General features: G+C 39.4%; 1 protein-coding gene across 1 annotated transcript in view; it reads right to left on the bottom strand.

The window, feature by feature from the left end:
- The window catches only part of LOC118827632 (calcium-activated potassium channel subunit alpha-1-like), a 34,621-nt gene extending 19,178 nt beyond the window's left edge, over positions 1–15,443 (bottom strand). Inside the window, exons 1-9 of the mRNA XM_036599065.1 lie at positions 15,234–15,443; positions 12,273–12,368; positions 10,713–10,774; positions 8,924–9,014; positions 6,847–6,958; positions 4,204–4,279; positions 2,882–2,957; positions 1,157–1,327; positions 956–1,047 (exon numbers count right to left, since the gene is read on the bottom strand). Coding sequence (XP_036454958.1) covers positions 956–1,047; positions 1,157–1,327; positions 2,882–2,957; positions 4,204–4,279; positions 6,847–6,958; positions 8,924–9,014; positions 10,713–10,774; positions 12,273–12,368; positions 15,234–15,443 — 986 coding nt within the window. The remainder of the gene's footprint in view (positions 1–955; positions 1,048–1,156; positions 1,328–2,881; positions 2,958–4,203; positions 4,280–6,846; positions 6,959–8,923; positions 9,015–10,712; positions 10,775–12,272; positions 12,369–15,233) is intronic.

The following is a 15,443-nucleotide window of genomic DNA, read 5'->3' as shown; positions in this document are numbered from 1 at the left end:
ATCTGGAAAAATTAAAATAAAAAAAAGGAATACATGCTTTTTTTTCTTGATAGTGACAATATGTAAGTACTTGTATGTAATAGTACCCATATGGAAAAAAAACACCAAACACCAAAATGTATTTCAGAATATTTTGCCTTATTAACCAAATATATTTTAAAATGCATTTATTTTACAATGAATGGGGAAATATTACACATAAAAAGGTACTTTACAAAATAAATGTATGTAAATGTGTTTATCAAATGTTTTTGAAAATGTATGTAAATAGCCAAAATCCTGTCTAATACACTTTACTGCTCAATACCTTTTGAAATGAATTCGTATCCCAGTATCTTCATTTTAAATATTAGCAAATGAACCTTTAACATGACAGTAGCGAGTGCTGTAGGTATTGATACTCTGTGAAAATGCAGTTATGATTTGATATCATGCAGATCACAGAAGTCAGTACTGTTCAGTTCAGGTATAGTCAGGTCTGTCTGTCACCTTTGTTAAAACTACATACAATTGAAAAAATATAATAACAAATATTAAAAAAATAGATTAAAAATCCATTTTAAAATACTTTTAACAAATATAGTTTTTGGCCATTTTCATCCAACTTAAAAATATATTTTTTATAAATACATTTGTAAAAAACACTTAAAAGGCATTTTAAAATGTATTTAACAAATGCATTTTGGCCATTATTATATATTGAACATTTTTATTTGATAAATAACATTTGGAATATATATATTTTTTCCACATGGGTAATAACAATGTTAATATTTTAAATATGTGTAACACATTTAAGTATCTAAGAATATTAGGATCTTTTGCTGTCATTTTGTTGCTCCTGATATGGGGGTGAGCTCAGTTTCTCTCTGGTTTTCCTACATAGTCAGGACAATTGTGAGCAAAACAAACAGAGAAATGCAGAACGGCCAAAGCGCTTTGATAAGTTTCTCACGTCTCTTCTGAAGTGTTTGTGTAGCTGCCGTCAAATCTCTTCCTGTTAATGATAATCCCAATCACTTCAGGAACGTAGCTGGCAAACAGACCCTGGTGGGAACATAAGACTCACTTGTGAAAAATATAAGACTGAAATTAGGTTGGTCGTTCTTTAAAACAGCACGTCTGCATGAGTGTGTACATGTGTGTGTGGTAGTACCAGTCCAGTGGTGATGAAGATGATGGTGAAGAAGCGGCCGGAGACAGTATGGAGCCACACATCACCATAGCCGACTGTCGACATGGTTACGACCAGAAAGTACACAGAGTTGAAGTAGGTGAGAAGGTTTGTATTGGGCACGGAGCTCCAGGGGTCTCCAGAGTTCTCCACCTGCACAAAACATAACGTTATTAAGCATAAAGCCCAGGCAAAGAGTGTTATATAAATGGGTGAAGTGTGTTACTATGGAAACAACTGTGTAACCATAGAACCAGTGCAGCAAACCCATGTAAGTGAATGTAGGTTAACCATGTAAATAAGTGTAGTGTTACCATGGAAATGGGTGTAGTGTAACCATGGAAGCACTGCAGCATAATCGTGTAAGTGGGTGTAGTGTAACCATGGAAACAGATAACGATGTAACATAACCATGGTAATCAGTGTAGTATAACTATGGCAATAGATTCAGCATAACCATGGAAATGGGTGTAGTGTAACCATGGAAACAGATGTAACATAATCATGTTAATGGGTGTAGTGTAACCATGGAAACAAGTGTAGTATAACCATGTAAATGGGCATAGCGTAATCATGGAAACAGATGTAACATAACCATGTTAATGGTTGTAGTGTGACCATGGCAACAGATGTAGCATAACCATGTTAATGGTTGTAGTGTGACCATGGCAACAGATGTAGCATAACCATGTTAATGGTTGTAGTGTGACCATGGCAACAGATGTAGCATAACCATGTTGATGTTTGTAGTGTGGCCATGGCAACAGATGCAGCATTACCATGTAAATGGGTGTAGTGTAACCATGGCAACAAATGTAACATAACCATGTAAATGGGTGTAGTGTAACCATGGCAACAAATGTAACATAACCATGTAAATGAGTGTGGTGTAACCATGGAAGCAGATGTAATGTAATCCTGTAAATGGATGTAGTGTAACCATGGCAACAGATGTAGCATATCAATGTAAATGGGCATAGTGTAACCATAGAAACAGATGTAGCATAGCCATGTAAATGGGTGTAGAGTAACCATGGGAACAGATGTAGCATAACCATGTAAATGGGCATAGTGTAACCATAGAAACAGATGTAGCATAACCATGTAAATGGGTGTAGAGTAACCATGGGAACAGATGTAACATAACCATGTAAATGGGGGTAGTGCAACTATAAATACAGATGAAACGTAATCATGTAAATGGGTGTAGAGTAACCATGGGAACAGATGTAACATAACCATGTAAATGGGGGTAGTGCAACTATAAATACAGATGAAACGTAATCATGTAAATGGGTGTAGTGTAACCATGGAAATGGGTGTAGCATAATAGTGTAAATGGGCATAGTGTAACCATGGAAAAAGATGTAACATCATCATATTGGTGTAATGTAACCATGGAAATGAGTGTAGCATAGCCACATAAATGGTTGTAGTGCAACTATGGAAATACGTGTAGCATTACCATGCAAATAGGTGTAAAGTAACCATGGAAACAGTGTATACAGGTGTTGTATAACAGAGTTATAATTCCGTTTCTATAATCTGGACAATGAGAGCAGGGCAGTAAGAGAAGACCTGATCTTTTCGCAGACATATTATGCTACAAATGTATCATGCTAACAAATAAATATGATAGATATCATCTTATTGCCCAGCTTTACACACAAGCTAACTAATATTAAATCTGGATTGAACAACACTCACCAGGTGAACTACACCAGCTGCGGTCAGCAAAGATCCAACCAGAACAGAGATAAGCCGAGTGAGTTTCAGTGAGGTGCTGAGAGAGAGAGAGAGACGGAGAGACAGAGAGACAAATAGAGAGAGAGAGAGAAGTTCACAAGTTTAGAATCTTTTGCGAATAATAAAACACCAAGAAAAGTGAACATACAACCATCAGGCATAACATTATGACCACCTCCTCGTTTCTACGCTCATTGTCCATTTTATCAGCTCCACTTACTCTATAGGTGCACTTTGTAGTTCTACAGTTACAGACTGTAGTCCATCTGTTTCTCTGCATACTGTGTTAGCCCCCTTTTACCCTGTTCTTCAGTGGTCAGGACCCCCATGGACCCTCACAGAGCAGGTACTATTTGGGTGGTGGATCATTCTCAGCACTGCAGTAACACTGACGTGGTGGTGGTGTGTTAGTGTGTGTTGTGCTGGTACGAGTGGAACAGACACAGCAGTGCTGCTGGAGTTTTTAAACACTGTGTCCACTCACTGTCCACTCTATTAGACACTCCAACCTTGTCGGTCCACCTTGTAGATGTAAAGTCAGAGACGATAGCTCATCTGCTGCTGCACAGTTTGTGTTGGTCATCCTCTAGTCCTTCATCAGTGGTCACAGGACGCTGCCCACAGGACGCTGTTGGCTGGACATTTTTGGTTGGTGGACTATTCTCAGTCCAGCAGTGACACTGAGGTGTTTAAAAACTCCAGCAGCACTGCTGTGTCTGATCCACTCAGACCAGCACAACACACACTAACACACCACCACCACATCAGTGTTACTGCAGTGCTGAGAATGATCCACCAACCAAATAGTACCTGCTCTGTGAGGGTCCATGGGGGTCCTGACCACTGAAGAACAGGGTAAAAGGGGGCTAACACAGTATGCAGAGAAACAGATGGACTACAGTCTGTAACTGTAGAACTACAAAGTGCACCTATATAGTAAGTGGAGCTGATAAAATGGACAATGAGTGTAGAAACAAGGAGGTGGTCATAATGTTATGCCTGATCGGTGTATCTCTTCTGTAAATGCCTTAAATGTTAAGGAGTCACAGGCAGGTCCATTCATCCATCCCTCACTTCTATACCACAGGAATAGCTCAGCCGTGCTGCCTGAATGCTGGGAATTTAAGGGGTTAAGGTACATATCCGTACCTCACGTGACCTCAGAGGATACATTAATGTTCTTTGTACCTTGGGGAACTAAACAGACCTGTAATGTACCCTTTCCTCTAACAGTGTACATGAGAAAGAAACGTAGATGCAGTGTGTAGTGCTGTGTGTCTCACTTGCTGTGGAGGATGTTGAGGAGCTGAAGGACTCTGGGCAGCTCCAGAAGGTGTAAAGCTCTGAGGAACTTCAAACCTGCACAGCACACACAGAGAGCACCAGTCTGATCTACACAAGCCCTAATGCTTTTTCACAGAAGCCATAAGATTTCCACCTGTTTTGGAGGAGGACCCTCAACTATGCCGTTTCTTTTATCTTTAGTAAAAACTGAAAATGTCAATGATTTACAAAACCAGCAGCAAACTGGACTGTCATCTATACATGGAAGCAGGAAGGTCAACATTCATAAATGTGTTTTAATGAAAGCTGAAATGCTCTTTGCTGTTTGAAAGTTGTCTGTTTTAACTCTACAAGGCTGTCTTTGTGGAGAGGGGTGAATAGTTTTTCACAGGAGGGGGTTCTCATCCCTCCTCTTTCACCCATCATTGCTCACTAGCAGCTCAACACGGAGTCACAACACTTCACACACAGAGTAAACGAGAACAGTGTCTGTCAGTTAGTTAATCTGATAAAACTGTTACAGGAAAACTGTTTTACTTTATTATAACCCAATTTCCAAAAAAACTGGGCCGCTCTGCAGAATGTAAACTAAATGCAATGACAGGCAAATCATTTAAATCCTATATTTCATTGAAAATGCTTCAAAGACAACATATCAAATGTTGAAACTGAGGAATATTATTTGCTTTTTGAAAAATATTTGCCCATTTTAAATTTAATGCCAGCAACACTTTCCTAAAAAGTTGGGACGACAGGGGAAACAAAAGGCTGATAAAGTTGTGTAAAGCTAAAAAAACACCCGGTGGTTAATTGGCAACTGGTCAGTAACATGATTGGGTATAAAATGAGCATCTCAGAGAGGCGGAGTCTTTCAGAAGTAAAGATGGGGAGGGGTTCACCACTCCTCATCTCAGCTATAGCCGCTTTTCTTGCATCTCCGGCAGGAAACTTTTTCTCAAAGGTAGAACAGTTTCTTGTAAAGCTGTGTCATGTACTGGCTAGTGTTTCTGAGTTCTGCTGACCTGCTGAGATGTAGTTATGTTATAGCTGAAGTTCAGTGGTGGACGAAGTACACAAACCATGTACTTGAGTTAAAGTAGAGATACCCAAGGTAAAATATTACTCCAGTAAAAGTAGAAGTTCCTCCCTTTAGACCTCCACTTGAGTAAAAGTACAAAAGTATTTGCCTTCAAATGTACTTAAGTATCGAAAGTAAAAGTACTAAAAGATTAATTACGGCTCTGATGTCCTATTATCATTTTTGTAACTCATTCTAGGTGAAAATACTCCAGTGTCTCTCTTGGTAAACCAGTCTTTTAATAGAAGGTCATTAATTAGTGACGCTGATGTCTATTAAAATTATCATAAGCACAAAACACTGAAGGCAAACAGTTTCCATCAGGTAGAACTGAGTGGCTCTGAAATCACTTTTTACAAACAAACAAAGTTTCAGTTTAAGATTTATTTTCAACTTAGTTACAAGATTAATAAAAACTTTAAACTCAGATTCACAAATGAGTTTTCCTTTACTAAACTGCATCTGTAGGTCTCTGTTCATAAACATAAACTAGACAAAACTAATTTACTATAAAATGAAATGTGTTTGTATAAATTCAGAATAAAGACACGTCAGTCACAACTGCATATGAGTACATATTTCTATATTGTGGTCTGTTTACACAAAGTTAGGTTAGTTCATCATTTATGTTGAATAGACTCTCCCAAACTTTTACGCTGCTGCACTGATGTTGAACTGTGTGCTGCACTGGGTCGGTATGACCAACAGGTCAAAACAAGCTCAAAACAAAGTGACCGCTGTGCCCTGATTGGTGTTCTTGCTTCACTCTTCTTTCATTTTGACATGTTACGTTTTTATACACACATAAACCAAAAGGAACAACAGATTTCTCATAATGTAGCGGAGTAAAAAGTGAGATATTTGACTTTGAAATGTAGTGGAGTGAAAGAAAAAAGTCACCCAAAATGGAAAAACTTCAGTAAAGTACAGATACACAAAAAACTACTTAAGTACAGCAACGAATTACATTTACTTCATTACCGTCCACCACTGCTGAAATATGGGAACATGCCTGAAACCCCTCCTTCTTCCAATCTAACACCCTATGAATTCACATCCCCACCTTCCGTTCCCATGACAACACTTCCGTTCAACCACCACCCCAACTCCTCCCTATTCCTCAGTCCTAAATCAGTCCTACTACAGCTATGAGGGGACCCAGCCTTCTAGCTACAGGGAGAAGCTGTTTAGAAGTTCTCAGAGTTCTCCCCCCTCCCTCTCAGTCTTCCCCCATACTACCATCGCCATGTTGAAGGCATGGTCCGAACTCACACACTAAAACGGTCACTACCAAAACAGTCACTACTAGAACATTTGGTAAAGTTTTGATAGTGCTATGATTATTTTGGTAGTGACAAAATGGAACATTGAGTCATTTGTTTAATTATATAAACATAATTAAGGTATAGAGTCAATGCTAAAGGATTTTAAAGTCAGTTAAGTGTTTTCAACTCTGACAGTAGAATGATCCATATAAGCATGTAAAAAAGCACCATACAATCGCAGAAATGCACATATTCACCTATTAACACATCTGTAATTCCAGTATGCACGACACACTTACCGAGCCATGCTCGCCTTGTGAACAGGCTGATGATGGACGGAGTGATGGTGAAGAAGTCTATGAGTGATTTCAGCTCCACCCACACCAGCAGCTCATCCTGGGCTGCTATGAACTAACCAGCAAAGACACAAAAGCATAACGCATTACTCGAGTGTTCCTCAGTGCCCGTCCTAAGGGTGAATGCGCTGCTCAAAGTCAGCTCAGAAGTTCCAGATTGACCAGATGACCCTCGTTTGGGAGAGCTTTCCACCTTTACATGAGGCAAAGTAGACAAACACCTCGATACAAATGTTCAGTTAGATACACTCAAAAGTTTGGAACCACCGTTCCAAAAAACTAATACGACGACATTATAAAGATGGTTCTGTAAGGGTTCTATATAGTACAAAAATATTGATTATCAGCCCCAAATCCTCACATCAGTTACCTTTGCTTTGTTAGTGTTATACATCCTTCTACTTTCTAAACTTAAAGGAAAGTTCTGGACGAGTGTTTAGAAACTATTTTAACTTTTTGTTTTTAGCTGTTAAGCTCCATTTACTCCCATTCGTTGAGGACTGGCTCGCGGACGCCCTCTGCTGTTCAGCTGTCCTGTTTTTTGATGTAACGGGGGAAATAAGAAGTGGCCAGGCTCCTCATAAACAGGCTCTGTGAACACAAATCTGTTTTGTTTGTCATATGTCTGGTGATAGTTAGTATATAGAGCCCAGCCTTCAGGTTAGATCTTTGTGAGGTGTTGCTTCTTTCACTTGAGCGGTTGGGTTCTCTCTCATGAGGGTTCTCTCTTGTATTGCCTTTTTGTGTATCAAACTGTGTTTTTTGTGTTTCTGACTACGCCTTTTGCCTTCGCCTTTTTGATTGTGTTCCCCTGCCTTTGTTATGTTTGTCCATTTGTATTTTTGGCTTATCTTGGATTTGACCTGTGCCAGTAAAGCCTCCTTTCCTAATTTTATCCGCAAACATCTGGTCAGTTGTGTGGCGTTACACTTAGTAAATAAGATACAACAAGGACAAATGAAAAATATAATTAATTAAATAAAGAACGAAAAGATGTACATCACAGAAACAGCTGAAAATGGGCGGCACTGCAGCGTAGTATATGGACTGTATGGACTGGGTACTTTTTGAAACTGTGTTTACATAACAGTGTTTACATTCCACATTTAACTCCTTTATTTAAAGCAGTCGTGGGCTGGAGGTCAGGGAACCAGCCTGAGCAGACAGTACGTGACTGAAGTGCCCTTAAGCAAAGCACCTAACCCCCAACTGCTCCCTGGGCGCTGTGGATAGGGCTGGCCCACCGCTCTGGGCAAGTGTGCTCAGTGCCCCCTAGTGTGTGTGCGCTCACTAGCGTGCATGTGCGTGTACTAGCTTCTTCAGCCTGCTGCCATCAGGGAGGAGACTGCGGAGTCTCCGGGCCAGGACCAGCAGACTGGGGGACAGCTTCATCCACCAGGCTGTCAGGATGCTCAACTCTCTCCCTACTTTGCCCCCCCCACACACAAAGTTGGGACCCAAACACAGGTTCCTGACCCCGACTCCCCAATACTGAACTCTGATTGTACTACTGTTTAATTGTACTACTGTTTATATTTGCACTATTTATACCCACAGACCTTAATCTGTTTGTGCCTTATGTCACTTTAGTGTTAATTTCAGGACCTTCTTACATTTATATTATTCTTTTTTTCTTTTTATTATTCTATTTTTCTACAATTAGTGTTTATTTTGCTTACGATTAGTGTTTACACCATGGGGTCTGAGCGTAACGCAAGTTCAATACTCTATGTCTTGTACATATTGTAGTGTTGACAATAAAAGCTGACTTGACTTGACTTGATGTGGTGTTTCACTGCATGGATGGGTTAAAATGCGGAGGTGAAATTTCCCCATTGTGGGACTAATAAGGGTCACTTATGGATCCTTCAAGATTTGCTGGAGCAATTGCACAGAACGGAGTCACAATAGTGTTGATTCTGGAGGAACTTCTGTTCTGTTAGAGTCTTTAAGGATAAGCACTACATGAACAAAATGCATTATTACTATCATTATTTCCAGAACTACCTTGTGTACTTACCCTGAGGCCAAAGTTTACAACGTAAAAGAGATTGAAGACCACGTCCACCATAAATACAGTGCTGTAGTCCTGCATGCAGTACTCCACTGGACTGTTACAGACAAGAGATGAAACAGGAACACTGTTAAAGTACTGAAACTACACTGAGGACCAAAATAAAACTATAACCATCACTACACCTGATGTAAACATGCCTAGACACCTCCTAGAGTGGTGTTTCAGTACAATCTTAACATATATGGTTCTTCAAAGGTTCTTTAGTAAAGGGAATGGTTCTATACAGAACGATTTGCATGGTGAAATGATGGAGAATGTGTTGCGTACGGCTGTATATAGAACATTTTTGAAAATGGTTCTATATAGCAACAAAAAGGGTTTTTCTATTGTTACAACCTTGACATCGTAACAATAGGAGAACCTTTATGGCACTATTTAGAACCCTTTTCAAAAAGGTTCTATATAGAACGAATCTAACGAACCATTTCACCATGCAAAGAACCCATCTACTGTTACAAACTTGACAATGTAACAGTAGCAGAACCATTGTTGGTGCTACATACACTCTTAAAAAAGATGGTTCTTCAAGGGTTCTTTAGTAAAATAATAGGAGTTCTTCTATTGTTACGATGTCAAGCTTGTAAAAATAGAAGAACTCTTTTGGTGCTATATAGAACCATCCACAGCACATTCTCCGTCAGTCTGAAGAACCCTTTCACGATGCAAAGAACCCTTTACTCATGCAAAGGGTTCCTTGAATGTTCATTGTTCTATATAGAATCATTTTCTTTACTAAAGAACCCTTGAAGAATCATGTTTTTTAAGAGTGTGATTTAAGGGTTCTTTGCATCATGAAAAGGTTCTTCAGACGGATGGAGAATGTGCTGTAGATAGTTCTACGTACCACTATTGTTACAAGCCAAAAAAATCCTTTTTTGGTACTAAAATAAAATCCTTTTCGCTAAGAGTGACATCAAGCTTGTAACAATAGAAGAACCTTTTTTGGTGCTATATAGAACCATTTCAAAAAGGTTTTATATAGAACCATCTACAACACATTCTCCATCAGTCTGAAGAACGCTTTCACGATGCAAAGAACCCTTTACTCATGCAAAGGGGTCCTTGAATGTTCATTGTTCTGTATAGAACCATTTTCTGTACTAAAGAACCCTTGAAGAATGCAAAGAAGGGTTCTTTGCATATGAAAGTGTTCTTCAGATGGATGGAGAATGTGCTGTCGATGGTTCTACGTAGCACCAAATAGGGTTCCACTATTGTTACAAGCCAAAAAATCCTTTCTTGGTACTAAAATAAAACCTTTTTACTAAGAGTGACATCAAGCTTGTAACAACAGAAGAACCCTTTTTGGTGCTATACAGAACCAATTTTAAAAAGGTTTTCTACAGAACCATATACAACACCTTCTCCACCAATCTGAAGAACGATTTCACCATGAAAAGAACCATTTAAGCATGCAAATGGTTCTTTAAATATTCAAGGTTCTAAACAGAACCATTCCTGTTACCAAAGAACCCTTGAAAAAGCATCTTTTTCAAGAGTGCAGTTTCTAAAGCGAGATCTTCCGGTTTAAAGTCTAGAAAAGCCCCCTGATGACGGATGATGGAGCTCCATCCAGTACCTTTGGGATGAGTAGGAGATCCAGAACTAACCATCCAACATCAGTACCTGACCTCACTAATGCTCTCATGGCTGAATGCAATCAAATCCTCACACTGTCACAGTGTACAACAGGCTAGCCCAGAGGATGTTGAGGAGAAACAGAGATACTCACTATGCTGTCATGATCATGTACGTCACAACCGAGCAAAGATGCACACAAAACGTGAACAGCGTCTGGCAGAGAGGAGAAAATAAGACAAACACAGAGATGAACAGGCAACATGAGACAACATGAGCTCCCTACTTAACCTGAAAACGCACCACACGGCGCACAAGCCAAGTGTTTTTACACGCTATAATTTACACGTCAAACTGGGAACCAGCTGAAGACAAACACTGAATTCTCCAAGTCACTCTAGATAAGAGCTTTTCTGCATAATTAAATGGTTAAGATGTAAACAAAGCCACTCAGAGTGGTTCGATGTAAAACGCTGTTCTTACAGAGTCAGAATTGTTTACAGTGGTGGTGATAAGAACCAGACGTCCACCTCTAAAAGCTCCCTCACAGAAAGTTACTACATTAAATGGTTATGAATTCACCGCCTGATGTCTGAGACGCTGTTTAACGATAGATTTTGAGAACATGAACTCCATTCATGGTGGAGGGATACATGCAGGGTGTTGTGAGGCAAAATAGTCCCAAAAAAAAAAAATTATTATTTCGGATTTTTTCCTATTTTTCCATCATCAACATTCCATATAAACTCGTGTTGGTTCACTGGTGGTTCTGGATAGTAAATAAAATGTCTATAATTGTGTTGTAGTCATGGCGACCCCTGGTTCCTATCACCACCACTGTAAAGACATCTGAACCATTTCACACCAAACCACTCTGAATCACTCTGTTTATATCTCACACACTCAATTATGCCGAAAATGTAAAAAATTGGTGGAATTTCCCTTAAACATTAATGGGGAACCTTAAAAGAGCTCGACACTCTTAAAAAGACGGTTCTTCGAGGGTTCCTTAGTTAAGGGGATGGTTCCATTTACAACCATGAGTATTGTATAGACCCATTTCATGCTCCTGCTCTTTGCATGGTGAAATCGTTCTTAAGATTGATGGAGAATGTGTTGTATATGGTTCTAGATAGAACCTGTTTGAAAATGGTTCTACACACTTAAAAAGGAATGCTTCTATATAGATCCATGAACATTCAAAGAATCCTTTGCATGGTTAAAGGGTTCTTTGCATCGTGAAGGGGTTCCTCAGACTGATGGAGAATGTGCTATGCATGGTTCTGTACAAAACCTCTTTGAAAAGGGTTCTTCTATTATTACAAGCCTGACATGGTAAGAACAGACAAATCCTTTTTGTGCTATATAGAACCATTTTTTATTAAAGAACACTTGAAGTACCAGTATAGCACTAAAAAGGATTCTGCTTTAATTATAATGTCAGGCTTGTAACAATAGAAGAACCCTTTTTTGGTGCTACATAGAACCATTTTCAAAAAAAGGGTCTATATAGAACCACATAAAACATATTCTCCATCAATCTGAAGAGCCATTTCACCATGCAAAGAACCTTTTAAACGTGCAAATGGTTCTTTGAGTGTTCACGGTTCCATCTAGAACCATAGCCTTTACTACAGAACCCTTGAGGAACCATCTTTTTTAAGAGAGGGTCGTTCGGTTTGTATGTAAAGTGCGTTTGGTTAAGTACACGCACCAGAATCTTTCCAGGTCGGCGCTGAGCAGAGATGATGGAGAACGCCCACGTTCTCAATGAGTTCCTCAGACTGAGAACAGCATCTGGATTAACACCCTAAGAACACACAGATTTCCAGAGTTACACAACAACAAATCCACCACTGCGGCTGATTTAAAGGGCCCATTTCATGGAAAACTGGATTCTCATCTGTCCTGCATTTCGCCTCACTCAAAAAGAAGAGCTGAAACACTCCTTATAACTTCAGCGTGAGTGGGCGGGGCTAAACAGGCTGAGTATGTGGAAATATGTAAGTGATTTGGTTTTTTGTGACATCACAGAAAACAGTGAAATCAAAATGGGCTCCTGCAGTTTAGTTTCCATGTATGGACCGTATGGACTGAGGAGTGAATGGCACACTTTGAAGCTTTAACAACGTTTACATACTACATCAAACTCTTCTGTCCCAAAAAAGTGAGGAAAAGTCGGTTTTCCATGAAATGGCCCCTTAAAGAGGCCCTTTAGGGAATTGCATCGCCCAAGGAGTGTACTGAGTTTCCTAAGACTCCTTATGGCGTAAATAAGATGTTACCAGCATAAAGTTAAAATCATCCAGTTCATTATAATCTTTAACTGTTTTTTGCCTGTACTAACCCGTAAGAAGTGCCTAAATGATTATTATTATTATTTTAAGTATTCATGTAAAGCACAGAGAGGTGTTATTTCATTTATTTGATCTGTAATTGCTTGTCTGTCTGTTGCTAAATGTTTGGATATAGTGCAAAACCGAACAATCAAATATTGGAAAGAAAAAACAGTAAGAAGAACAGAAAAAACAGCACAGCCTAAAGTAAGTACAGACACTGTGTGGCCTAGATGTGCCTTGACTCACCTGGCTTAACCACTTGTATGTCTGTTGTCAAATATATGTTTGGCTATTGTGCAAAAATGAACAACAATATTGAAGAGACAAAAAAAAGGACTAAAGCAGGTTTAATCAGAAGTGGGTGTGGCCTAAATGTCCCTTCAGACACCTGCGGACACATCTGCATTAATTCTAAATTAGCTGTCTAACTCACCTGTAGCCACACCTGCATTAATTGTAAATTAGCTCTAACTCACCTGTAGCCACACCTGCAAAAAATGTAGATTAGCTCTAACTCACCTGTAGCCACATCTGCCTTAACTGTAAATTAGCTCTAACTCACCTGTAGACACACCTGCATTAATTGTAAATTAGCTCTAACTCACCTGTAGCCACATCTGCCTTAACTGTAAATTAGCTCTAACCCACCTGTAGCCACACCTGCATTAATTGTAAATTAGCTATAACTCACCTGTAGCCACATCTGCCTTAACTGTAAATTAGCTCTAACTCACCTGTAGCCACACCTGCATTAATTGTAAATTAGCTCTAACTCACCTGTAGCCACATCTGCCTTAACTGTAAATTAGCTCTAACTCACCTGTAGCCACACCTGCATTAATTGTAAAATAGCTTCCTAACTTACCTGGAGCCACACCTGTGTTAATTGTAAAATAGCTCTAACTCACCTGTAGCCACACCTGTGTTAATTATAAATTAGCTCTAACTCACCTGTAGCTACACCTGTGTTAATTATACATTAGCTCTAACTCACCTGTAGCTACACCTGTGTTAATTATACATTAGCTCTAACTCACCTGTAGCTACACCTGTGTTAATTATAAATTAGCTTCCTAACTTACCTGGAGCCACACCTGTGTTAATTATAAATTAGCTCTAACTCACCTGTAGCCACACCTGTGTTAATTATAAATTAGCTCTAACTCACCTGTAGCCACACCTGTGTTAATTATAAATTAGCTCTAACTCACCTGTAGCTACACCTGTGTTAATTGTAAATTAGCTTCCTAACTTACCTGTAGCCACACCTGCGTTAATTATAAATTAGCTCTAACTCACCTGTAGCCACACCTGTGTTAATTATAAATTAGCTCTAACTCACCTGTAGCTACACCTGTGTTAATTGTAAATTAGCTCTAACTCACCTGTAGCCACACCTGTGTTAATTATAAATTAGCTATAACTCACCTGTAGCCACACCTGTGTTAACTGTAAATTAGCTCTAACTCACCTGTAGCCACACCTGTGTTAATTGTAAATTAGCTCTAACTCACCTGTAGCCACACCTGTGTTAATTGTAAATTAGCTCTAACTCACCTGTAGCTACATCTGTGTTAATTGTAAATTAGCTTCCTAACTCACCTGTAGCCACACCTGTGTTAATTGTAAAATAGCTCTAACTCACCTGTAGCCACACCTGTATTAATTGTAAATTAGCTCTAACTCACCTGTAGCCACACCTGTGTTAATTGTAAATTAGCTCTAACTCACCTGTAGCTACATCTGTGTTAATTGTAAATTAGCTTCCTAACTCACCTGTAGCCACACCTGTGTTAATTGTAAAATAGCTCTAACTCACCTGTAGCCACACCTGTATTAACTGTAAATTAGCTCTAACTCACCTGTAGCCACACCTGTGTTAATTGTAAATTAGCTCTAACTCACCTGTAGCCACACCTGTGTTAATTGTAAATTAGCTCTAACTCACCTGTAGCTACATCTGTGTTAATTGTAAATTAGCTTCCTAACTCACCTGTAGCCACACCTGTGTTAATTGTAAAATAGCTCTAACTCACCTGGAACCACCTGTGTTAACTTTTCTATTTCTGTCTGTTGAATGTTTGGGTATTAAAAAAAAATACTGTTACTAATGGATTATTATGTTTATGAATTCTAGAGAAAGAAAAAAGTGGGAGGATATAAAATTAGCCTACTGTGCATTCACACACCTGTGGACCTGTGTTAACCACGTGTACGTCTGTTGTGAAATGTTTGGCTATTGTGCAAAAATAAATAAAAACACTGGAGAGAGGAAAAGAAAGGCCTGAAGCAAGTTTATTCTGAGGTGTTTGTGGCCTAAACGTGCCTTGACTCACCTGTGGGTGCGTGCGGTTGTGTTTGGGCATGACACGTAATCCCCGGAGGGCTCGGCTCCCGAACTTCCAGATGAGCAAGATAACGAGTCCTCCTACGAAGACTGAGAGAGAGGAGCAGAAATACGCCCCCCACAGGCGATGGCCTCGGTATGTGCAGTACTCCTCATACAGGTGGGGGTGGACACTGCTGGCTGGTATGAATGCCAACAT

The sequence above is a fragment of the Colossoma macropomum genome, unplaced genomic scaffold (genome assembly GCF_904425465.1).
Source record: "Colossoma macropomum unplaced genomic scaffold, Colossoma_macropomum, whole genome shotgun sequence".
Taxonomy (NCBI): domain Eukaryota; kingdom Metazoa; phylum Chordata; class Actinopteri; order Characiformes; family Serrasalmidae; genus Colossoma; species Colossoma macropomum.
The sequence above is the reverse complement of the archived record's forward strand: the minus strand, read 5'-3'. Positions and strand labels throughout refer to the sequence as shown.